This window comes from Fringilla coelebs, assembly GCF_963513975.1.
Source record: "Fringilla coelebs genome assembly, chromosome: 7".
NCBI classification, from domain to species: Eukaryota; Metazoa; Chordata; class Aves; order Passeriformes; family Fringillidae; genus Fringilla; species Fringilla coelebs.
The window spans coordinates 415,900-439,557 of record NC_140035.1 but is presented as its reverse complement, the minus strand read 5'-3'; the positions used below and the strand labels follow the sequence as shown (position 1 = coordinate 439,557).

General features: G+C 47.1%; 2 protein-coding genes across 2 annotated transcripts in view; one reads left to right on the top strand and one right to left on the bottom strand.

Moving 5' to 3' along the window:
• The first annotated feature begins 276 nt into the window (after positions 1–276).
• UPP2 (uridine phosphorylase 2) lies at positions 277–8,510 on the top strand. The gene is made up of 7 exons (XM_084209168.1): positions 277–390; positions 980–1,097; positions 2,118–2,276; positions 4,312–4,426; positions 5,023–5,232; positions 6,446–6,592; positions 7,219–8,510. Exons 1-7 carry the CDS (start codon positions 365–367, stop codon positions 7,365–7,367), a joined length of 924 nt encoding a protein of 307 aa, XP_084065294.1. The 5' UTR covers positions 277–364; the 3' UTR covers positions 7,368–8,510.
• A 622-nt stretch (positions 8,511–9,132) lies between these two features.
• Positions 9,133–23,658, bottom strand: part of CCDC148 (coiled-coil domain containing 148) — a gene marked incomplete at both ends in the record, with an annotated part of 34,992 nt that continues 20,466 nt past the window's right edge. The window contains 5 exons of the mRNA XM_084209559.1: positions 9,133–9,279; positions 10,294–10,434; positions 11,965–12,082; positions 15,189–15,307; positions 16,580–16,720. Coding sequence (XP_084065685.1) covers positions 9,133–9,279; positions 10,294–10,434; positions 11,965–12,082; positions 15,189–15,307; positions 16,580–16,720 — 666 coding nt within the window. The remainder of the gene's footprint in view (positions 9,280–10,293; positions 10,435–11,964; positions 12,083–15,188; positions 15,308–16,579; positions 16,721–23,658) is intronic.

Below are 23,658 nucleotides of genomic sequence, written 5' to 3'. Positions count from 1 at the left end.
CCACGTGCTCGGTGCCCTTCCCACCGGCCAGAGGGCAAAATGTCACCTGAGGGCCAGCAGGCCACTGGCCCCAGCCCCAGGGCCGCCAGTCAAGGTTATTGGTGACGCACCTGCCGAAAAAGCCAGCCTAGGCGGAACCATGCCAGCCAAGGAGGAACCTTGGCACACACGAGCGGGTGGTGGGGCAGGGGGACTGGCCAGTGTTGACCTTGGGAGCTGCACAAAGCACAGGAGGTATTTAACCTCCTGCAGAGCCCCTTGAAACCTCTTCTGCGCTCTAAACCTCGACAGCTGAGAACACAGGCAGTGTTTTCCTTACCTTTTTGGCAGAGTATCACTTTCAGCTGACTCTGACGGAGCCGCTATGACCGAAACAACAGGTTACTCGAGGTGAGTAATGGGAACATCTGAATCTGTTTTAAAAAGAGAAGAAAAATGATCTCCGTGTTTCATTTAAGCCACATTTATAAAAGTAACCTGCACTGTTAGTTGCTTCCCATCTCTTACAGCCGGTGGAAAGGGACAGCAAGCTGGCCTCTGGCTGCCTGCAGGGTCTGCACTCACCCTGCCAGGCAGTTATTTGGGACAAGTGTGAAATCCTGATTCGCTAAGAGCTCAATAAACTGTCACATAGAAAATAGCACAGTATATCATCCCTGGACATTGCTGGCAAAACCCTATGAAGGAAAGAGCTAAGGAGCCATTGACAGAATTGATAAATACTGAGACATATTTTTTGCCAAATACATAGATATAATAACAGACATGTCAAAGAGGTTACCTGGAGAAAAAAGACAGCTGGTCCAAACACCACACACACCTGGCTTGTCCCTTGTCCCTGTCCCATCCCTTGTCCAACACCAGGGCTGTGTATACCTTTGCAGAGCTTTCAGGCTGCCCTGTGCCCCACTTCTGCCTGTCCCCTTCCTTGTGGGCACTGCCTGGTGCCCCAACCCATCTCCTCATTGTCTCCCTGCAGGAGTGGGCTTGTCCTTGTTAAAAACCCACACCTGGACTTGATGGAGGAGGATGTCCTGTACCACTTGGACTTGGGAACGAAGACGCACGACCTGCCAGCAATGTTTGGGGACATAAAGGTAAAGAGCAGGTCCAAAAGCGAGGCAGCAGCTCCCCCCTGCACAGGCTTTCCAGCTGTGCATCCCATGGTGCTGCCGGCCCATGCTGGGCCCCGCTGCTGCCAAAGCTCCCATGGGGTGGGGTCTGGCTGCTCAGCTAAGGGACTCTGCAGCCAAAGCAGCCTGGCCAAGGAGGTTGTCTGTTGTTGTTTGTTTTGGGCAGAAATCACAACAGAAAATCATCCTTTTAAAAACCTGTAAAACCTGATTTAATATTGGCCCCATGTTGGAGGACAGACAGAAGAGGCATTTGTCCAAAGAATCTTGATCATCATCTACTGGAGGCAAGAGAAGGAGAATGCCATATCAGTTTTGGCTGAGCCCTGCTGTCAAAACTGACTTGTCACGATGGCATCCTCTTTAATTTCAAACCAGAGTCTTTCCCTAGTTGTGCAGGGGAAGAGCCTCAGTGCCCAGGGCTAGAGCAGCCTTGCACAGCACAGCGTGGGCTCCTGTGCCCTGCACCCTGGCAGCAGGATCAGCACTGCCCTGGCAGCTGCACACTCATCCTCCTCCTACCTTCAGCAAGCATATTTCCTTTTAATATGTAAAATTTGTCCTTTTTACTCCCTGACTTTATGGCCTCTGTGCCATCAGCAGTGCTCACTAATTGCTGTCAGCATTGTTCACAGAATAAATTAACCAATGAGCTCCTCCAACATCTGGGTTTGCTTTGCTATCAGTGGTGATACTACCAGCTCAAATTTGTGAAATTATTTTAGATTTTCTTGCCTAGGACTGATACCCAAGTCTGTGCAGCTGTATGGCTGCCCAGACCCAGGGTAGTCACCACCCTGCCAGAGTGACAGCCTGGGTTTCGTGACCCTCGGCTGTTCCAATGTTCCTTGACAGATGGTGAGGAAGCGGCATCCAGCTGCTTTGTCTGGGAAGATGTGCCTGGCACAGCCACCACTGCCCCATTCAGGCTGACCGGGGGTACTTGTTCTAGCTAGGTACCAACACGCCGGTACTTTATTCCAGTTTGTCTGCGTCGGCGGCAGCCCGAACAGGATGCGGGCGTTTGCCCAGTTCATGCGGCAGGAGCTGGGGCTGGCGGGTGCCGGGGAGGACGTGGCTGACATCTGCGCGGGGTCGGACCGCTACGCCATGTACCGGGCAGGGCCCGTGCTCTCCATCAGCGTGAGTTCTGCGCCGCGTTCGCGGGGCCCCTGGGGCTGCGGCTGGTGGGGGCCGTCTGCCCTGGCACAGGGACGGGGCTGGCACCACCTCTCCCTCACATGCCCTCGCCTCCCCCAGCACCCACCAGCAGAGCTTTTTCCTCTTTTCGCTGTTCAGCCGCTACCACCAGTGCAACCTCAGCCATGGCAAAGCTGCTCCTGTTTGAATAGCATTCTCCTGCACTCTCCATTTGGAAAGGGCCGCATTAACAACAGACATGCACGTGTTCTGCTTAGCTCAGTTTGGGAGGCAAAACCACTTCTCACCACACATGAACTATGAAACACTGCTGGGAGCATTACATTGATACAGGCTCTAAAAGAAAAAGCTGGCCTTATTATTAATTAATCTTTCAGAGCAGGATTTTTGGCACTGAACAAAGGAAAAAGCAAACACAGGCTGTGCTGGGGAGCACTCGCACCCAAAACTTTGGTCCTGACACCATTTCTTCAGGCACAAGATTAGTCTGAAGTGTGATTCACAGCAGATGGAATCACTCACACAACAGAGCTTGTGTTTCGTCCCTCTGACAAAACCAAACCAATCCTGACCAAGGGAATCAAGCCTGAGGGAATCAATCTGAGAGGATCCAAGGGGGAGAACTGCCACAAGATTTGCTGTTCCCCAGCCTGGCAGCAGCAGTGACACGGCCAGAAGCAAACCCTCACTGAGCTTGTGGCCACGCACCAGCTTTGGCCAGTGCAGCAGGGGACACGGGGCAGAGCACACGGCTGCCCTGAGAAGCATCATGCAGAGCTACTGCCAACATCACATTTCTGCAAGTTGCTTAGAAACACAACTGAGCACAAACACACAGGGGCAGGAACACAGATTCCAGCTCTGAATATTTACAATGAGAATTAATTTTTTAGGCATCGGCAAATAAGCCAGGCTGATGTTCCAGAATAACAACATGCAAAAAGATTTCATATTTAAAACATGATACAAGGCAAACAGAGCATTGGTCTCACAGCAAAGAGAAAGGAGACAAAGCAACACAAAAACTGGCTTTTTTTCCTTAATCAATGGAGCTTCTATACATGCTTCCTTCAGGTTTTTGAAGGTGATAGCAAAACCAAAAAAATGCGAGGTATTTTCAAGAGGAAAAACCAAACACCACAGCACCAAACACTTTTTGTACTTAAAAGTAAAGCTAAGAAAAGGATGTTGGTCTAGCAACGGAACAGAAGACAGATGACCAAGCAACAGAGCACTGGGCAGATGCAGCAGAAGCCCCAGCAGCTCCAGGCCTGCAGAACTTCTGCCAGCCCTGGGGAGCAGCAGCAGAGATGGGAGTGAGGCAGCATTGTCTGTGGAGGATGGGAACAAGCCAGCAGTGGGGAGCCAGCGGTAACCAGGCAGGGGCTGGGGACAGAAGGGCAGCAGGGCAGGGAATGTCAGCCAGGAAGAAGGACAGGCAGCCTGCAACACATGCAGCAAACACCTGACCCTGAAGCCTGTCCTCACCAAGGGACACAAACCCTTCCATTGTCCATTGTTCCCAGCAATGTTGCAGAGATGCTCCAATGTGGGTGAGGACAGGCTGGAAGGCACATGGAGAAGTGGAGGCTCAGGTTGTTCTTGCTGAAATTCACCGCTCCCAGAGCACGAGCAGGACACAACCAAGTGCGAGTCAGCACATGGTGTAAGGATTCACAATGCATGGGGAAGGTCTGGGAGCATTCAGATGTTGGGAAGCATTTGTGGACCTCCCTTGAAGGACAGGCACCATCTGTGTGCCCACACAAGGTCCCTAGGGATGAACACCAGCTCTACTAACTTGAAGAACCTTTAAAGCATCGAGGGGAGGAGAAGGGGTTAGACACCTGGACAGACTAAAAAGACACCAAGATGTCTCTTCCCCCTCAAAAAAATTGCTGTTGGCATCAGCAGCAGAAGAGGCCACGGCATAACCCTGAGCTTGTGGCAGTCACGTACCTGTACCCTGCTGCAGCCTCGTGGGGACTGATGTTTCTCTTTTCTCTCCTTCCAACAGCATGGAATGGGCATCCCTTCCATTTCTATTATGCTTCATGAGCTGATCAAACTGCTGCACCACGCAAAATGCCGGGACGTTACTATTATACGCATGGGTACTTCTGGGGGCTTAGGTAAGCAATTCATGGTCTTTCTTCAGAGCAAAACAGCTATTATTAAAAAGAACTCTCAGCAATACGTCATGCAGCTCTGAACTTCAGCATTTTTCCAGGTCTCTAAATATCCATCATGGTATTTTGTTTTGGGTCAAACCCAGAGAACGTGTGGTGACTGGTTTGGCAGAGTGCACATCCTCACAGTGTACAAAGGCCTTGAATCCACTACAGCCATGTGTCACTTTCCAAGCAGAAAACCTGGATTAGAGGTGACCCAAATGAATCCATGCCTCCTGGCTGAGGCAGTGGTGCTGGCCATCCCATCCCTGCACAAGCTGGTAGGGGATACAGGATCCCTGCAAGCCAGAAGCAGCTCAACTCCTGTCACTCAGCACATTCTCACAATCACTTACCTGGTGCTGATTCTGTACATTTTACTTGTACATCCATGCTACTTCATGAATTTCAATTATTCTCTGACGTCTTCTTTACTTGCTGAAAAGAAGAGCCCTGCAAGCATATATAGATCTATTGAGATTTTCCGATTGTGCGGAGGTTTGGCAGCAGGACACAGGTGTTATGAGCTCTGGCAAGCTCAGCTTCCATTTCCACAGGGATCGAGGCTGGGTCTGTTGTGATCACTGACACGGCCGTGGACTCCTCCTTCCAGCCACGTTTTGAGCAGGTGGTGCTGGACGACGTGGTGGTGCGGAGCACCGAGCTGGACAAGGACCTTGCGGAGGAGCTGCTCGCCTGCAGCAGGGACATTCCCGACTTCCCCACGCTCATTGGCCGCACCATGTGCACCTACGACTTCTACGAAGGTAAAACCAGCTTTGTCTGTCCTTCCTCACCACGCATAATGCCAAGTCTTTCTACTCCTCCGTGGACAAAGCTACCCAGGGAACCCAGGCCCCAGAAGGGCTGCAGGCAGAGACCCACATGGTGTTGGGGGGCCCAGGCAGAGCAGGAGGCACCCCTACAACACACAGTACCACTGCTTGCACCTTGCTGAGTTTGCTACCAAGCTGCTCCCCTACTACGAGACTGTCACTTCAGAACTACCAAACACTAGGAAAACATTAAGTTGCCTGTGAGATTTCCGTAAACAAGCTTTGGTTACTCTGGAACCGTTTCCTTTGCAAAATTAAACGCTGATTGCAGAATAGATGAAACGTAATAAATGAAGAATTAATAATCTGAGCACTATTTATAAACCTTTAGATCTGCTTGCAGATGCAGCCATCTGTGTACTGCTCGAGTCCATATTTTATTTAAATAAAAAGCCATTTGAGAGGATTAAAGTAGGAGCAGCAATAAACTGTAGGGTGGCCCAGGCTGGCCAGCCATAGGTAAGCACTTGCCTGCCCCAGGGCCTTCAGACAGTGCAAGAGGAGGAGCTGCACGGGGCACAGGTCTGCTCTGAGCGCACAGCAGGACAGCCAGAGCCCCCGGAGGGGTTAGAGCAGAGGCTCGGGATGGCTGCCCTCACTGAACACAGCGTTTGTCCTGCCTGCAGCAGAACCTGGAGCTGCAGTAGGGGAGCACCAGTGCCCTGGGACCAGCTCCCCGACCACACCGGTGCTGCCCACACCAGGAATGCCTCTGTAAGTGGCTCCAGCTTCCATCCGCAGCAGCCCCAGCAGAAAAATTAAACCCACATTAAAGGGGTTTCCTCTCCTCAGTGTTCCCATTCTGCACAGCGTGTTGCACCTCTTCTGCTGCCAGTTGGCATTTTTGGGATTTAACCTGGCAGACTTTCACAGCTGATATGCAGCAATGGCATGTCCCCACAGAGCACAGCATCCCCTGGTACCTCCCATCTGGGGGTGGACTCGACCTTTTACCAATGTTGAAACCTGCATCATTCTTTACCCTGCACAAAGACACATCTCCACGGCTTTAACGCTGAGGGGAATACGAATTAACCACCTGCTCACAGGAAGACTTTGTGGGCACTGCTGGATTTCCCATTTGCAACTGTGGTCCATGATGCCATGCAAGGCCAACAGTGACAGTTCTCTGCTTCCTTTCCAGGTCAGGGGAGATTAGATGGTGCATTATGCTCTTTTTCCAGTGAAAAAAAGTTGGAGTACTTAAGGAGAGCTTATGAGGCCGGTGTGAGGAATATTGAGATGGAGTCCACTGCATTTGCTGCCCTGTGTGGACTGTGCGGCCTCAAAGGTGAGTCTTGTCGCTTCCACCTCCTCCGGACACACAGGCTAAACCCCCTCTAAGGGTCCTGTTCTGTGTCAGAGGGCCAAACACACATCCTTAATGATTTTATCTAGACAAGAACACTAAAGCAAATTTCATAGTTCAATTAAACCCAAGCGTGCATTAGGATACCTAACTGCGTGCTGGACAAACCAACAGCTCGCTCCCTTCCCACCCCTCCTGGCCCCGTCCTGGCCGTGCTGCCGCAGCCCCTGAGGGTTTGGGGGCAGCAGAGCCGCGGCTCCCGGCGAGGGCCGGCGAGGGCCGGGCGGCAGAGGGCCGGGCAGCAGGGCCGGGCAGCAGAGGGCCGGAGAGGGCCGGGCAGGAGAGGGCCGGGCGGGCGGCAGAGGGCCGGGCGGCAGAGGGCCGGGCAGGCGAGGGCCGGGCGGCAGAGGGCCGGGCGGCAGAGGGCCGGGCGGCAGAGGGCCGGGCGGCAGAGGGCCGGGCGGCAGAGGGCCGGGCGGCAGAGGGCCGGGCGGCAGAGGGCCGGAGAGGGCCGGGCAGGAGAGAGCCGCGCAGCAGGGCCCGCTCCGCCCAGGGCCCGCTCCGCCCAGGGCCCGGCCGCGGGCTGACCGCGCTCCGTCCCCCCGCAGCCGCCGTCGTGTGCGTGGCGCTCCTGGACCGGCTGGAGGAGGACCAGATCCGGGCGTCCCACGAGGTGCTGTGGGAGTACCAGCAGCGGCCGCAGCGCCTCATCGCCGCCTTCATCCGCAAGCGCCTGGGGCTCACCCGCACGGACTGAGGCGGCGGCACCAGCACGGGGCCCCGCGCCGGGAGCGGGCCCGGCCCGGCCCGCGGAGCCCGCTCCGAGAGCGGCGGAGCTGCGGGCCCCGGGCTGCCCGGAGCCAGCGGGCACCGCGGCGCGGCTGGGACCGCGCTGACACCATCTGCGCTGACGGCAAGCTCAGGCTGTGGAACGGAGCTGCAGATTCCTCACTCCCGGCTCCAGCCGCCGTAAAGGACTGTCCTGTTAGGCTCACTCCTGTCCACAGCGATCTTCCAGGAAGGAGATCTCTTTGCTTTGGGCATAAAGACAAAACCTAAGTAAATGACATGAAAATTAATCCATATTTGTGACCAGCCAAGGGGTCTGCAGAGCTCTGCTGGCTGAGCAGCCTTGGTAGTGCTGTGCGGAACTCTTTTACTGACCTGCATGTTCTCCACGCTCCGCTGTTTTGTGGACCTTCCTTGAAGGACAGGCACCATCTGTGGGGGTTTCACTGTTTTGTGAAACCCTCCCACCCCAAAATCCTCATTCTGGCCTCGCTATATCACTAAAGGCCCCGACTTACTGTTGCTCTGAGGTAGCCCAGACTTCTATAGACTTCTACTCAGTCTCCACCCTGAGACATTAAAGACATGAAAACAACCACAAGTCTCAGCCTAAAAATCTGTGCCCACTACTTCAAAACCAATGTCTGTTCCCTATAAACTTTCTTTTTGATTAACATCTTGGTATTTATAAAATATGACAACTATAATCTCAATTTCAGTGGTGCAAATTTTTTTAATCTTGTAGATCTGATTTTAAAGGCAAGGGGAAAAAAAATCAATTGCCTAGGTTTGGGATAATGCCTTTCTGGGAATCGTCTCGCAGCCAGTCTGTTCCCCACAGCAGAGCACTGCTGGTCTCCCCACAGGAATAGCCGGCTGTGAGGTGACCAAGTGTGTTTTAAAAATAATGAGTTACCCCAAAGGAGATACCAAAATAAAAAGCACAAATATACACAGAATTGTAATTTTAGCACAAGCACACCAAGGCTGAGTCCAGAAGACATCACTGCCCCAGCTCAGGGCAGGCTCTGCAGCATTTCCCCACTAAATGCAGCTGCAACACTGGGATTATGCTACTCCTGGGCCGGCCCTGTGCTCACTCTCAGGAGTCTGTCACACCAGAAAATAAAGAAATAAAGATCCTATCTCTATTTATAATTTATACTGAAAAACCAATCTGCAATATGAAATTGAATGGTTCGCAGTAAATATGATGCAGCAAGTTGCCTTCTAAATATAGACAAAGGTTTAAGTTTCATCTTACCATAATCAAGGAATATTAGAAACATTCATGGCAATGAAGATTTTATAACTAAAAAAATCAAATTCTCAAGAAACCTGGAAAGAAAATTGTAGGATTTATTCATGTAACATAATAAAATCTAAAGTAACTGCTGTGCAAAACTATTTTGGACTTCTGCTGCCAGTGAAATCCCAATAATTCCTCCTCGAGGTGCTGCACATCAGATTGGCCGGGCTGTGTGCAGGAGTCCTTGAGCAGTCAAAGGGACGTGGGCAATCCCGCTGCAGGAGCACACAGCCCAGCCTCTCCGGACCGCACCAGGCAGGCGTAACGTGCAGCAGCCCAGCTCACAAGGGCTTGGTGTGCTTTAGAATGGCTGCACACACAGGGAACTGAGCAGTTCTAGGACAGCCAAAGGGAATTCAGGATTTGCATATCGTGGGCCAGACCAGAGCCCTGATGCTGCTCTGCCCCTCAGATGAGACGTGCTCTACATTTCAAAAGCTGTAGATTCCATGTCTCTTCTTGGAAGCTTCGGTGGTGGAAGTTTTGACAAAACCTCTCTTGCATAAAGTGTTTTATGCAGTCCAGCTTCTCGGAGAGCGAGCTCAACACGGAGCCTGGGGTCAGAAATGACCTGTTAACAAAACCACAGCAATGATCAATAGAAGCCAAAAAGCTCCCTGAGGAGCTGCTGCCTTTGCCCATGCTCTCCGTGCACACAGCCCCAAGTGCAGCACCGACTCCAATCTCCCCCTGGCTGTTCCTACAGAATCCAAGCCCTTCAAATGTCGTTATGGTTTTTCTCACAGTGTCGCCTTGTGCTTACATGGCAGTGCCACTTCCTTTTGTCAGAATGACAATTAATCTGAAGGAAATTACTTCTTGAATTTGTCAGAAGTTTATCTGACAAAATTTGAAAGCCTCTTTCCAATCCCTGTTCCATGTCGTGCAGTGGGACTACACTGCAAGTACAAGGAAGAGCGACACATTGGTTCCAGTTCCAGCATCACCTCCCATTGCCCAGAGCTGCTGGACACCAGCACTGGGAACATGATCCACAGCCCCTGCAGCACAGGAAGGAGCACAAGGATGTGCTGGGTGGGAATCACATACTGCAGCCCAAGCAGCACCAAAACTGTCTGGAGTTGAAACACAAAGAGCATGCTGAGAATTAAGGCATAGGCCCCAAATATCCATGTTCAAAGCATCTTTAAGTTTTGTCAGAATCTCGTACATTGGTCAGATTTGGGGAATTTTAATAACCAAGCAAAACCCACATCTTTCCATTACCAAACTGAGAACCTTTAAAATGTCTTAAAATGGGCAGTGCTGGACAACATTAGCTATAAACAATGTCGAATTTCATCTTATTCAGTGCCAAAAGAATAAGACCACAGAATTACACCACAGAATTGTATCAGAGCACCTCTCTTTTCATAAATAATTTTCAAATTCCAGAGTGGGAATAATTGCAAATACATTGACTTAGAAGATAGGGAACAGCGAGGGAATTTAAAGATATCAAGATGTTCCTTGAGTGCATTTGAAATTGAGGGAGCAGCCTCCTCAGCAACCTGAGTGCCCTGAACCACGAGTACAGCCGGTTCAGTTCCTGATTCATTTACACAGCACAACGACAGCCCCTTACCTGCTCTTCGCTGTACGTGTGCAGCCTGAACAGGGGCTGCTGCAGCTCAAACTCCTCCTTGGCTCCAACGCCCATGCGAGCTTTTGACGCCACCGTGTCAGCCACCGCTCTGGCTGGATCTAATTTCGCAACAATGGCAACCTAAAGACGCGGTATGAAAGTCACAATTACTCTGCCTGTCTAGAGCTAAGGTGAGAGCAGGCCATTGTCAGGAGTGCACCCTTTGAGAACACCATTATTCGCTTCTCTGCAGTGACCCTGTACCAGCGGCGCAGAGCCAGCCTGGGCACGGCAAGGGGCTGTGAGGGAGAAGCAACAGCACCCTGAGCTCTCCAACAGACGCTGGCACGAGCTCCAGTGTCCAACCCAGTCTCTTCAAGGAGCCAGCAGCTCAAAATTCTGCAATACCCACAATTCCTGGAAGCCCAGACTTTCTTCCTTTTCTTTCAATGGAAACAAAGGTGTTCAGGGTGATAATTCACAATTTTACAGAGTCACTGGCAACAGCATTGAGTTATATGCCCCAAATAATACAACTTTGTTTTTTTCTGAAGTGCATCTGCTTTAACTGTGTAATTTCCTGTGGCTAGATCAATATCAAAGACTCCCAGACACTGTATTGTGCCAGAGTTAATATTTTTCATTGCTTACTCTCTTTGTGTTAAAATATTCAGATACAGGCTAATACTACTTTGGAAAAATACAGAAAGATACATGAGCAAAATAGCTAAAGTAAGAAGCCCATATGAAGAATGGCAAAAACCAGAAAAAAAGTACTTTAAATTGCATATGATATTTTTTTCATCCATCTCTTTAATAAAATATCACCTTTGTATTTACAGGCTGCCCAAATCTAGACATCAAATGACTTTAGTAAAGATCTTTCCTCCCCCTCCCCATACAAACATTGTACATACTTTATGCAGCAGCATTTCATTAGTGTGAAACAAAGAATATATGTGGATAAGACAAGTATAATGAAGTGGGAACATCAACATCCAGGCAAAGGCCCCTCTAGAAGTATTTTCTACTCTAGCAAGAGAATTGACTCAGTGGGAAGAACTCAACAGATCATGACTACCAACTAGCCTCTTTGGAGGAAAAAACAAGGAGATTACATACAAAAATGCAAATTAAGACAAAATTACTCTTTCAAAAGTCAGCAGTATAAAAAAATTACCCTAGCACTACTTTTACTATGACATTAGAAGCATTAGTGAGCATTTTAATTACTCAAATAAGTGTGTTTTTTTAAAAGTAATGTGCAAAAGTTTCAGAGACTTAAATATCTCTGAAGAAAAGTCATCCAAGGTGTGCAAGTTTCCAGAATTTAAAAAGAATATAAACTACTCATAAATCTTGCCTTAGACTCAAGGCAGACTTAAGGTTATTAAAACAAACAAAAACCAGAAAAAATCACAGAAGAAAAATCACATCCAACCTGGAAAAAAACCGTCTCTATCTCCTCTCAGATATCAGCAGCTCCTACAGTACAATTTAATGTCATAATATTCCTGTTTTCAGAGCTACAAAGGACACAGGATTTATGACAGGAGAGAATTCCTATCGGTCAGCCCTAAAGTGCCTTTCACCTTGTTCCCTTATTTGCTTTTGAGATTGTTCTTTTATCTTTGCCTTGCCTGGCAGTCAGCGCAGCCAGGGCCAGCCCACCTGCTGCCGGAGCGCTTCCAGGCGCTTCTCCTTCTCCTCCTGCCGCCGGGCCTGGAGCAGGGCCAGCTCCCTCTTCTGCAGCAGCCGCTCCTCCAGCAGGGCTCGTCGGAACCGCACTCTGCGGGCACAGGGAAGCGCTGGGCAGCGACCGCGCCGCTTCGGCGCTAAACTGCTCGGCTCTCTGGACACCCCTGGTGGGGCCGCGGTGGTTCATCAGAATGCCTCAGAAACACCAAGGTGCTTTTTCATTCCAACGTGTTCTTTCCTTGGGGTTCCTCGGTTTGGGTTTGTTGGGCAAGAGGAGTTTGGGGAGTTGTGCTTTTTGATTTGTTTCTCGGTGGGTTTTGGCCGGTCAGTTGTTCTTTTAAACGACTTGGCTAACCTTTCAGATTCCGTGTCTAGACCACAGATTTTCTCTAGCATGCTTTATATAGCCCTGGTACTCTTTTTTTCTCCCCCATTTTCTTTGCCAAGAAGAAATGTTCTCTCACATCTGTGTATGGCAGAAGAAATCTTTCCTATAACCCTTTCCATTAAAAGAAACACCTCACTCCCAGTCTTGTCACTGGAAAAAGGAAAAAAAACTTGAGACTTGCACCCTTCTTTCAAAGGAAAAAGCTGGAGGTTCACACCAGTAACTCCAGAACTTTACCCACAGCACTACTGTGCTGCTCCAACCTTCACTCAGGCATTTTTAGACTATAGTGCAGAGTCTGTTCCTTATGGAGCTATAGATATTTGTTGGGATGTCACTTTTAGTCCTTCTACAGGAGTTGCCAATGCCATGCTTTGAATTTGGATAATTACTCTCCTTTTGCCCTTCAAGTTTGAACTTGCCTTTAGAGAAATTGAGACGAGACAGCCGCTTCAACTACAATAAAACATGTATTGTTATTTTCTTACTCTCCAAATTTTAGCAATTTGGAGAGTAAAAAGTAAGTTCAAAGGAGAGTTCAAAGAGTAAGTTCAAAGGAGCATAAAACTTGTGCTCTAAACTGCAACAATCAGAACTAAACCTACAGTTCTGCAGGTGGCTGGTGAAGACCTCTGCGTCAATAACCCAATCACAATTAGCAGGACAAACAGATTTAGCAGGACAAACAGGAGTGTGGTACAAGGCTGCCTGAGGATATCCCAGAGAGGCTTCCAGTTTCTGACATTGTCCAGTGTAGTTTAGGCAGAGAAATGCTACAGCAGCAGTGCTCAGGGGTCATTCTGTGCCAGGGAAAAAGCGTTATCTGATTTTTATATGGAGAACATTTAATAAAAAGCAGACTCTTCTTTTTTGAAAAATGACAAAAATTATACTGAAATCCTTTCACTCTGCTTGAGCTGACTATTGTGATACATGTTTTAAAATACTCCAGGGTTATCAAACATGAAATTAAGTACTCTGGAAGCTTCTGTGCCAAGCCAAGAAGGAAGGCTGGGGGGCACTTGGCCAGGCCTAAGGTCAAACACTTTGTGTGCCCCTGGCAGTTTTCCTGCCCAGGGGAATACAAAGCAGTGCTAAACTGAAGCATTCTGCGGGCAGAGCCAGGCACCACGGGTCCTGTTCTGTGGCTGTCATCCTCCACAGGCTGCAGAGAGCGCAGCCAGCATTATCAAAGGTGCAGTTCATTGTTAGCAGGCAATGGCCCAGTGATGAAATCCACACCCAGGGAAGGCAGACACCTTGGAAATACATCTTCACCTGCACATCATGTTCCTAAGCTGGAGCACCCTTCCAGTACTTTTGTATACTTGGCTTTTATACTTGGTTTCAAGTGCCTTTAATCTCTTATTTTGATCTGGTCAGAGCCCTGGCTATTGCAATTACAAACTAAGACCTGAATAAACAGAACGCCTTAGACTCTGTGATAGTAGGTTTTGTTTTTCATAAACAAACCCAATTAGTTAATGTTAAATAAATTAAACAAATAATTAATTTCTTTTGATTAAAAGCAATTCAGGATAATAGCAGAGTTTAAAAAAAAAAATTTTTTATACCTGTTAGAAACTCTATGCACTATCCAGGCCATCTCCTGTACTTGCAATAGTCAGTCAGCCCATTTTTTTTCCTTTTCCAAAAGACCCTGAAAATGTTGGATCAGAACTGTAGTGCCACCTGTGCCATGTTTCATGAGTGTTCTGCAAAGACTCAAACCCAGTTTCTGTGCTCTGGCAGGTGGCACATACCAGGACACTGTCAGTTTTGCAGTGCTGCTCTGGACGTGACAATGCCACATGTGCACCTGAGCCTGGACAGAAATGTTTCATTTTGTACAGTAGGTCAGTTCTGAGTGACAGAATGCACAACATTTACTGACTTCTGATTCACAATAGCCTGAAGGGGTGATTATTTCCTCCTAGTAATTCAAATACATGTGTGCCTACTCCTACGAGCTAAAACCACTGCAGGCATGTTTAAGGAAAGGTGGAGATATATTTGTGGCATAAGGACACAGACTTGTAAATTAAGTTGTCAGAAAGCTGTCCTAACAAAGTAATACTCAAGTAGTGTTTCCCACAGAATCCTTACGACCAACTTTAATAATCTAATGCCAATGGCACTTTAATCCTATTTTGATTCCACTTTTGATCCACACAACTTGGTGGCTTCCTCTATGTAAAAAGAGTCAGCCTGTACTTGGAGAACAGTTATAACCAGACTACATGCAGGGGTTTTATGGTCCTCTGACAGAGGGATTCCTCTGTGAAATCCAATATTTCTTCAACAGGCTGTGAAAGGTCATATTGTGCAACAAAGACTTGGCAATTCAAGCCTGATCAGGCTCAAGTCCTAAATCCCATCAAACAGGTGAAGAGCATCTACAACTAGATGAGCAATTCAGGACTCCCTAAGATAACAATAAATATCTTTGAGTTTGTTAATGTGTCCCTTGCACTTGCCCCTCACACAAACCAAACCTGATTATAAATCATTATGCAAAGTGAGATATAGGTCTTATTACTCAGCTACATTTTATGACAGTTTAGTGCTTACAATGGTCTGAAATTTTGATGGATGTTAATTAATTAATTCAAACTGAAATAAATTGCATCTAGGATACAATCACCTAGGATGCAATCTTACTAAATGGTTTGAAGCGTTTGCCAAACATGAAGGAAAAAAATATATTATCCTCAATTTATTCTAAAAAAGAAAGTCAGGAGATCAAAGCAAATTGGATTATGAGAAGATCCTATTGATACTAAAGGTATTCACATTTAATTTCTTTTACCTTTCTCTGTCTTTGGCTGCTTGTTCAGCCATTAATTTTCTCAATTCCTCCAGTTGTTGTAGATCTCTTTCCTCCTGTTCTTGCCACTTGAGCTCTTTCTCAGCCCAGTATTTTTTCAGCTAGAGTTTGACAAAATACAGCAAACCAAATAACACTCATTCCAAAGCCCAGACAGTGAGAACAAAGCAAGTAAGAAAAGCATTAAGTTAGAGATTCCAATTTTGATCCTTTTAGAATAAAATTTCTATTTTAGAGCACTACATGCAAACAGAATATTTACTAGGAGACCAAGAGGGTGTGGAGCTCCCACAACAAAAGTAGTAAAATCAGACTGTGAACACTAATTTGAATATATTTTTCCACCACAATTTGAAGACCACCACTTCCATTCTGCTTGCATTCCCCAGAAAAGCAGCTGCAGTATGAGGTTATCAGCCATTTCAAAGACCTAGGATGTAAAATACTTCAATGAAACATATGACTGCTGACCCCAAACAGCTGCTATTCCATCTGTGCATTGGCTGTTCTATCTAGACATTACACACAGCAAGAGAAAAGTTTGCACAACCAGAATATTTACAGATAAAATGAATATTGGTGGTGGTTGGGTCAGCACTGGCTCCCTAAACCTCTTCCTTCCCTGTGGTTTTAGAGCCACCTGCCACTACAAACGCCGTGTGTACAAAGGCAAATACACAGAATGAGCTGGAACAAGAAGAGAAGCAGTGGCAAAGCTACTCCTGACCTAAGCAGCAACCCTCACTAAATGTCCCTCCCTGTGCCACCGGACTCGGAGGCAGAAGCTCAGTGGAACAACCACACGGATTTCTGCCTTATCACTTCGGTTAGAAGGCCAACACAAATACTTGGCACACAGCTTGATTTTCTAAAGAGTTACATTCACTACAGTGCATTTTGAGCTTCTCTTAAGCTGCATCCACACCATTTCCCAAGGAGGCAGCACACAAGCCCTGGGAGCATTGTCCCCCAGGAGCGCCCCTGCAGCTGTGCTGCGCTGCAGGCACCCTGCTGCCGGGCTCCCCTGCTGCATTGCAGCACACAGCTGCAGCACTGGCAGCTTCCCTGCTGCTCAAAGCACACACCTGTGCAGGCAGACCCTGCTGTGCCTCTGTGCTTCTTTTGTGACACTGACACACTGACTTGCTGAGGCTTTTTTTTCTAAGAAATGCAATAGAGTAACATCACTGGTGTGTCAGCTCAGGCAGCTTTAGAGCTGAAATGGGCAGGAGAAAGACCTGACTAATCACTTGCCCATCTCTGCATCAGTACATAATACTTTACAAGAATACATGTGCTATGAGATCAGCTGTAGATTTTAGAGGCAATGGTACACATTAATATGTGCAAAAATGTATAAAATTTTCTCATACTTTCTCTTTATCCTGAGCTCTACGGATGGTTTCCTGTTCTCTCTGTAGCCTTTCTCTCTCATCTTCCTTTTCTTTTCTTCTGGCAGCTACAGCAGCTTCTAGTTTAGCAGCTTCTTCCTGTTGTGCTTTCCACTGTAGAACCTGGAAGAAACAGTTGAAGAGACAGTCCTGCAGCAGACTGTGTAACACTGATCCTGCCAAGCTGAAGCTGGGGAGGAAACTCACATAACCCTCTTACAAAATAAGTTTTATAATCTTATCAACAACACAACCATTTAGCAAGCACCACCTTTCTGCATGTTCACATGCAGCTCCCAGCTGATAGCATAATATGCAATGAAATCACATATGAAAAGGTTTTAGGCAAAATTGCTAAAACCATCTCAGTAACTCACATGTCCCTTCAGCACTTAGAACCTGTGCAGGGATGGAGACCAAGAGTCACAGAGCCGAGTCCACTTGAGCCCTTAGCACAGGCACTCCTGTGCCAGCTCCCTGCTCACACCCAGGGCTCAGTGCAGGGACAGGGACATCACCTCTGTCAGCACAGAGGGTGCAGCCCAGTCTGGAGCCCTGCTCAGAGCCCTCCACACCCGACACCCCCCTCCTCTGCGGGAAGAGAGGCACAGCAGGACAGGGACACGCTCCCTGCACCCCCTGCTGCAGGGCCTGCCACACTTCCCAAAAACCTCCTGGGGGTGGCACGGGCCACCCCGCCCAGCGTGCCAAAATCCCTTCCTGACACAATCCTGACTGTGCTGGTTAAAGCACACAGCTCGTCCCCATCCCTGGCCGTGGGCAGGGACTCATCTGCAGGGTCCCGGCCAGCGTGGCCCATGCACCTCAGGGCTCTCACAGCAGTTCTGTGCTCATCTGTTTCACACTGCTTTCTACAGCATCAGTGATGTCTCCTTTCTGTTGGCTTGCCAGCTTCTTTTCTAATGGATTTGCCAAGCACTAACAGAACTCTGCCTTCCTCTAAGGAGCAAGCACTGCAGCCGTTTTTCAGCTGGTTTTCTACACTACAGCACTTAAATACAAAGATATGAAAATGCTTATAATTTTCCACTTTTTCTGCATTTCACTGGCTGTGTGTGCAGATTATTAATTCTTCTGGTTTGTGCTTATAAAAGATGTTCTGTGTAGAAATCCAGCACTCCCCATGGTCCAAAGTTCTCAGAGAGCTGCATCTATAAACAATGCCTTGCTTGCCCTGCTTCTTGCTAAAATAACAATTAGACCTTTTTCTTTGCAATACACTGAACAATGCTGTGGCTTCTCCTGGAGTGCAGGCAAAGTGATAACGTGAAAATAACCTGAAAATGCAGGTGTTGCAAAGAGGACAGAGCCAAGCTCTTCCAGAGGTGCCCAGAGACAGGGGGAAAATAACAGGCACAGGCTGAAACACCTGAAATTCCAATGCATTCATCACTTCCCTACTGGTGGCTGGGTGAACACTAGAACATGCTGGCCAGGGAGGTTGTGGAGCTGCTTAGACCTGGATTCCACAGTCACCAGCTGTACCTGACCCTGCTTGGGCGGGGGTGACCTTGGGGTCTGGAGAGGTCCCTTCAGCCTCAGCTGCAACACCCAAATCAAGCTTCCCACACACTTGAAACTTGTGACACCAGGGCTGTCGAAATTGAAATCTTCATGTAGCAATTTTGCCAGCAGCTTGTTCATGCAGTTTAGTGGTTTAAAAATCTAAAATAAAATTGTTTCAGTTACCTGTCACTTGCCACGCTAATGAACTTAAAAAGAAATGCTTTGAAAATGAGTTAGAAGAACATGCAATCCTTTCTACCTTGCTTTTGAAACAGACTGAAGCAAAACCATATATAGAAAGATTTAAAATCTGACAACAAGCAAACAGTGAATGAAATCTGCAAAAAGCATACTCAGATTGGAGCTAGGATAAGCTGCAGGAGCATTTGAAGGAGCTTTAAACTTCTGTAATAACATCACAGATTTTTCTCAACTGGTATGAGGTAACAGTCAGATTATATAACAAAAAAATTGCTTTTTGTAAGCCTGGATTTCCCTACATCCTGCTTCCCACTCCTTTCAAATGCTCTGCAATGCTGAGGTCAATGCCAGCGGGTGCACTTCATGATGCAGCCTCAGTTCCCTCCGTGTCTTCCCTGGATATTCATTTATCTATTAACCAGGGACTTGTTTGGTTGTTTAATTGGTTTGATTGCAGCCATTAGTATGGCAAGGCCATAAACTGGTCTCAACAAAAGCTGCATTTCCCTGATGCTTCAGGGGAACCAGTGCCTGGAAATGCCCACGGAGAACAGAGCAAACCCTGCAGGGAGCCTGGGACGATGGCAGCTGACTGAAGGAAGCAAACCACACTGAAGCAGTGAGCAGACACAGACACTAATCTGTCCTGGGATCATCTCAAGCCTCCCTATTAACCCATTTCATTGCCAGCAGCCTGCGTGGTGCATGTGACACCTCACCCTTGTGGTGTGCTGAGATCACCTTCTGGGGCTGTTTCCAACAGCTCTTTCCTTGCAGCCCTTTGATCCAAGTCAGAAATCAACACTGGGGCACAATCTAGGTTTCTGACAGCTCATGTACAAACAAATGAGCATAACCAAGTACCAAATTCAGAACTTAACTGAGCTGAGAAAGCTTTAATCACACAGTAGTGTTCCCCAGACAGAAGTGGTGGGCCAGTAACTCAGTGTGTATCTCCCCTCCTACAATGCTCCCTACTCTGCCCTAAATCACTACTAACACATATATTTACTCAGGGGGTAGAACATGGTTTCTATTTTTTAAATTTCAATTCTGAATCTTTTTCATTTTTTAGTTAGGTTTTTAAATGTATGAGCCCAAGGCCAATCATAAAAATGGGTAACAAGAATACCAGAGGAGAGTTTCACTGTACCATATTTGTTCACAATACCCAGTTATTATTTTCTGTATTCAGCATATGAAATTAGTTTATATTATCCCTGCTCCCTCCCATGTTTGTCTAATCCACGCCTTTTCATTAGGGCAAAATAAGAATAATTTCCTTTAAAAAAATTTATAATTGTGACAAAAAGGACATTGTTCCAACAAACACAATCCCCCCCCCAAAAAAAAACCAACAAAACAACAAACAAAAAAGGAACATTGGTAAAAACCAGAGAAGCAATGTATACAAAATATGTATAATATGTGACAGTGTTTCTGTAGGCTGGCCTTATGCCATGGCTTTTCCAAGAACAAGAGTTGAAATCATATAGGATAAAATGTTCTTAACCGAGCAGAGGTAGAGTGAAGTGTAAGAAGTAACAAAAATTAGACATTAACCAAGTGATTCAAATACCACTATATTTCAATTTTAAACCACATTTGAACATTAAAATCCTCTGTGCTAGAGAGCAGTTCTAGTCTCACAGCCCCAGATCACTTTGTGCGCCAGGCAGGGGAATCCGAATCCTCCAGAGGTGCCAGGAGGTTCCCAAACCCGTCCTGTCCATGTGGTGGCAGGTTAGGAATGAGGATCTGGGCTCTGGCTGATGGTCAGACAGGACAGAGCACAGCCTGACCTGCATCTCCTGCCCTGGGCAGCCCCACCTGGCGCTGGGACAGCTCTGCAGGGAGCATCTCCTGGCCTGTGCTGGCCAAAAGGGACCACCTGATGCTGAAGTGCCAGCCTTCCCACAATTGAGGTGTGCCAAGAAAGCCTGCTGCATTAATCAGGATTTTGTCTCCAGAAGCAGGATCATGTCGGTCTGGAGAGCAAAAACCTCCCAAACAATAATTCTGCTTCACTAGAGCAGCAATCTGGGACCACAGACTGCACCAAAAAAATTAACGTGTTCTTGATTGCATTCTTCCATTCCTATCAGTTCAAAATCAGAAGGGTATCTTTTACTGTGTCAACAGTAAATATTTTATTTAAATATTAAAAAAAATCATAGCAGTTAAACTAATATTGAAAATACACTGAAACCTGGCTCTCCCACTGCCTGTTCCACAAAACTGTTTTCATTTTAGCAGTACAAGCACTGCCAACATTAGGTTCTGAAAGTTTTTAATTACAAATGGCATTTCAAGTACATTTCACAGTTCATGCATTATTAGAGGAGGTTTTGCCGAGTGAATTATTAAATTGCTGTGCTGAACCAAATGCATACACACCTTTTTTCAGTTCATTATTTCAATATTGCATATTACAATAATGTAAAGTGCACTACAAACTAATTAAAGTAATAAATTAGTTCTTTCACTGTAACATCTGAATAGCAATAATGTATTTACCATTCACCTAATGTTACCGATACAACTCTTTTAAAGACAAAACAATGCAGAATACCACAGCACCATGTGAAGTTTTCTGTTCAAGCAGCCATGACTTTTTACAAACAGACACAAGAGGTGGCATCAAGCTCCTCAGCTGGGTACCCAGGAGCACAGGGCAGCTGGCTGTGCTGGCAAAGGTTGAGCAGAGGCAACCTCAGCTTTGGAAACAGAGGAAAACGTGCACAAGGAACCAAAAGGATGCAAAATCCTGGGAGGAAGGGTGTCAGAAATTACTACCAAGAGCTCAGATCACTCTGTGCCACGCAGACATACTAAGCTTGTAGAATCCAAGTTCTAAGCTCCCAATAATTGTGTGATAAAGCCAGTACTGTTTATCACAAGGGAAGGCATAAAAGGAAAATCCTCTGAGATCCCACTCTCATGTTTTCTAGCTCACTTTTTCAACTGTATAAAATGACACAATCTAAATGCTCTTCTAGTATCTCACAGAGTTTTATTAATCTCTGAATCACTTCTGCTCATCTTTCCTTATTTATACTATAGTTTGCAATTTTCGTTTTCTTCTTCCAATTGTTCACAACTGGTTCTAAGAATCCCTGGGAAAAAATTTAGGGAGTCTCTTCAAGAAAAATAACTTCACAAGTGAAGATTCTACATGGTAGAAGAAACCACAAAAAAGAAGAATCACAAAATTTGGCTAGTCATGGAAGCCCACAGCAGAACAGAGCCAGCCTGTTCGTGGTGGGATCACAGGAACACAGCAGCTGCAGGTCAGGGCTGCATGGTCACAAGCAGCAAAATGAGATTATGAGACAACTAGAGATTCAAACACTATTTAAAGGAGTTCAGTATTTTAAAAATTTCACGCATAAAAAAAGAAAACAGACAGCGCGTCTCCCCACTTTGTGCCACAGTTCCCACAGGCTGCTGCACAAAGCAGGTGGGAGATCCCAGGGAGCCAGAGGCACAAAGAACCATTCCACCATTCCACGTTTCCCAGTGGGGCCAGCACAGGCTGCCTGAGCTGGGTGTTAGGTGTGCGTGGCATGTGCACCAAAAGCCAGTGCAAGTACCAGCACATTGCCATTGGCTGGCAAAGCTCCATGCTGGGCTACTGAAGGTGCCTTGGAGCACAGGACAAGCCCAGCAGCTTTTGGGCCAGCCCAGGCAGTCACTGAGAAGCAGAAATAAGCCCTGGCCAGGATGGGCACTGTGCTGTACGGGACCCGCAGCACTGCTCAGTCACCTCGGCTGCTCACATTGTGCTCGGGAGAGGGAGAAAGCTGGGAGCCAAGACAGCCCCAAAGCACACCGAGAAATGAGCGTGGTCTGATAACCACAGCGATCCACTGCCCAAACCAGCTCTGCTCCTCTCCTCTCCTTCCTCTCCCTGCGTCATCACCATCTCCTCTGCTCAGGGTCTTGCTGAATATAGAACTGAGAGTTATCCCATTTATGGCAAGTCAGAGATACCTCTTGGTTCTTCCAGATGGAAGCCGCAAGGCACAGAGGGGGGAAAAAGCCTCTCAATTGCAAATTTGGATTTAAACCGCGTCAACTATGACATTTTTCCTTCGCATTTTTAAAATAAGGGCTGCAGCCAGAGAATAAGTTAGTGACCAAAGAAATTCTTTTTCTAGAGAAATGGCCACTTTAGAGCTATGCCTTTCTCGTGTGTTCTGAAAAAGAGAAAAAAGCAAAGCAGATGTAAAAGGTGATTAAGTCATAAGAAGTCACATGCTGAAGAAACAGCAGGATTGCAACACCAGCCCTTCAGCAGGGATATTGCTCTGGGTCCAGTTCCTGATGGACACATCATCGAACAAGGAAGACGATTTTGTTTAGATTTGGCAAGCTTTTTATTTCTTCACACAAGATCATTGCTTTTTATCTCCTCTAGAATGGGGTTAAACTGAGATCGCTACAAGATTAACATGGAAAACTCGTTAAAAGGTGACTTTCAAAGCCAGCAGTGCCGCCTCTTTACTTGCAAAGTAGCTCAGCCATTCATACTTCAGATGGAAGCAGCACATGCTGATCTGTGTCTCCTGCCTGAGCAATTCCCTGCCATTCCGACATGCACAAAAAAAGAAAACATTTTTAAGAAAATGGGAGGGAAACGTAGAAGAAAAAAGCATTTAAAGACCCAGTCTCCCATGGAAAAGTAAGGATTCAGTCAATTTCTCTCAAGAATAATAGAAGTTAAACACAGAAATCCCACTTGGGTTAATAGGATAATAAATCCCTTGGATATAAATATTTTACAAACTAAACAGGAACATAGAAGTCTGTGTTACAAAACTAACCAAGTTTTTCAAGTCACTAACTGTATGGAAATATCTATCCAACAACTACTAAAAAGTAGTGCACTTCATTCCCAAAAAAAGTTTTTTTTTCAAATATACTTGCATTCACCCACAATTTCTCCATACAAACTCTAGTTCACCTGCTCAAACTCTTCCCTGTGTGCCAGGACTAGGAAGGGGATGGATGTTGCAGCCATTCCCACCTGCAGGACAGAGCGTGACCCTGCCAGGGCCTGCCCAGTGCAGGACACACACGCAGGGTTGGGGCAGGCCTGGCAAACAGGGGATTTGGGGGGCACTGCGCCTGCTCCAGCTGATGCCAAGGAGCAGGAGCCCCCCAGCCCTGGGGAGGGCTCTGTGCACACCTCAGGTTTCACATCTCCAGGCAGGACTTGCTTGCCAAGACTTCAGAAGCCACAAGCAAATTGTGTCCCAGCAAAGCTGACATTGCCGAGGAAACTGGGATGTATGGGAGACCTGCTACTGATGTGTAATTGTATTAACTGA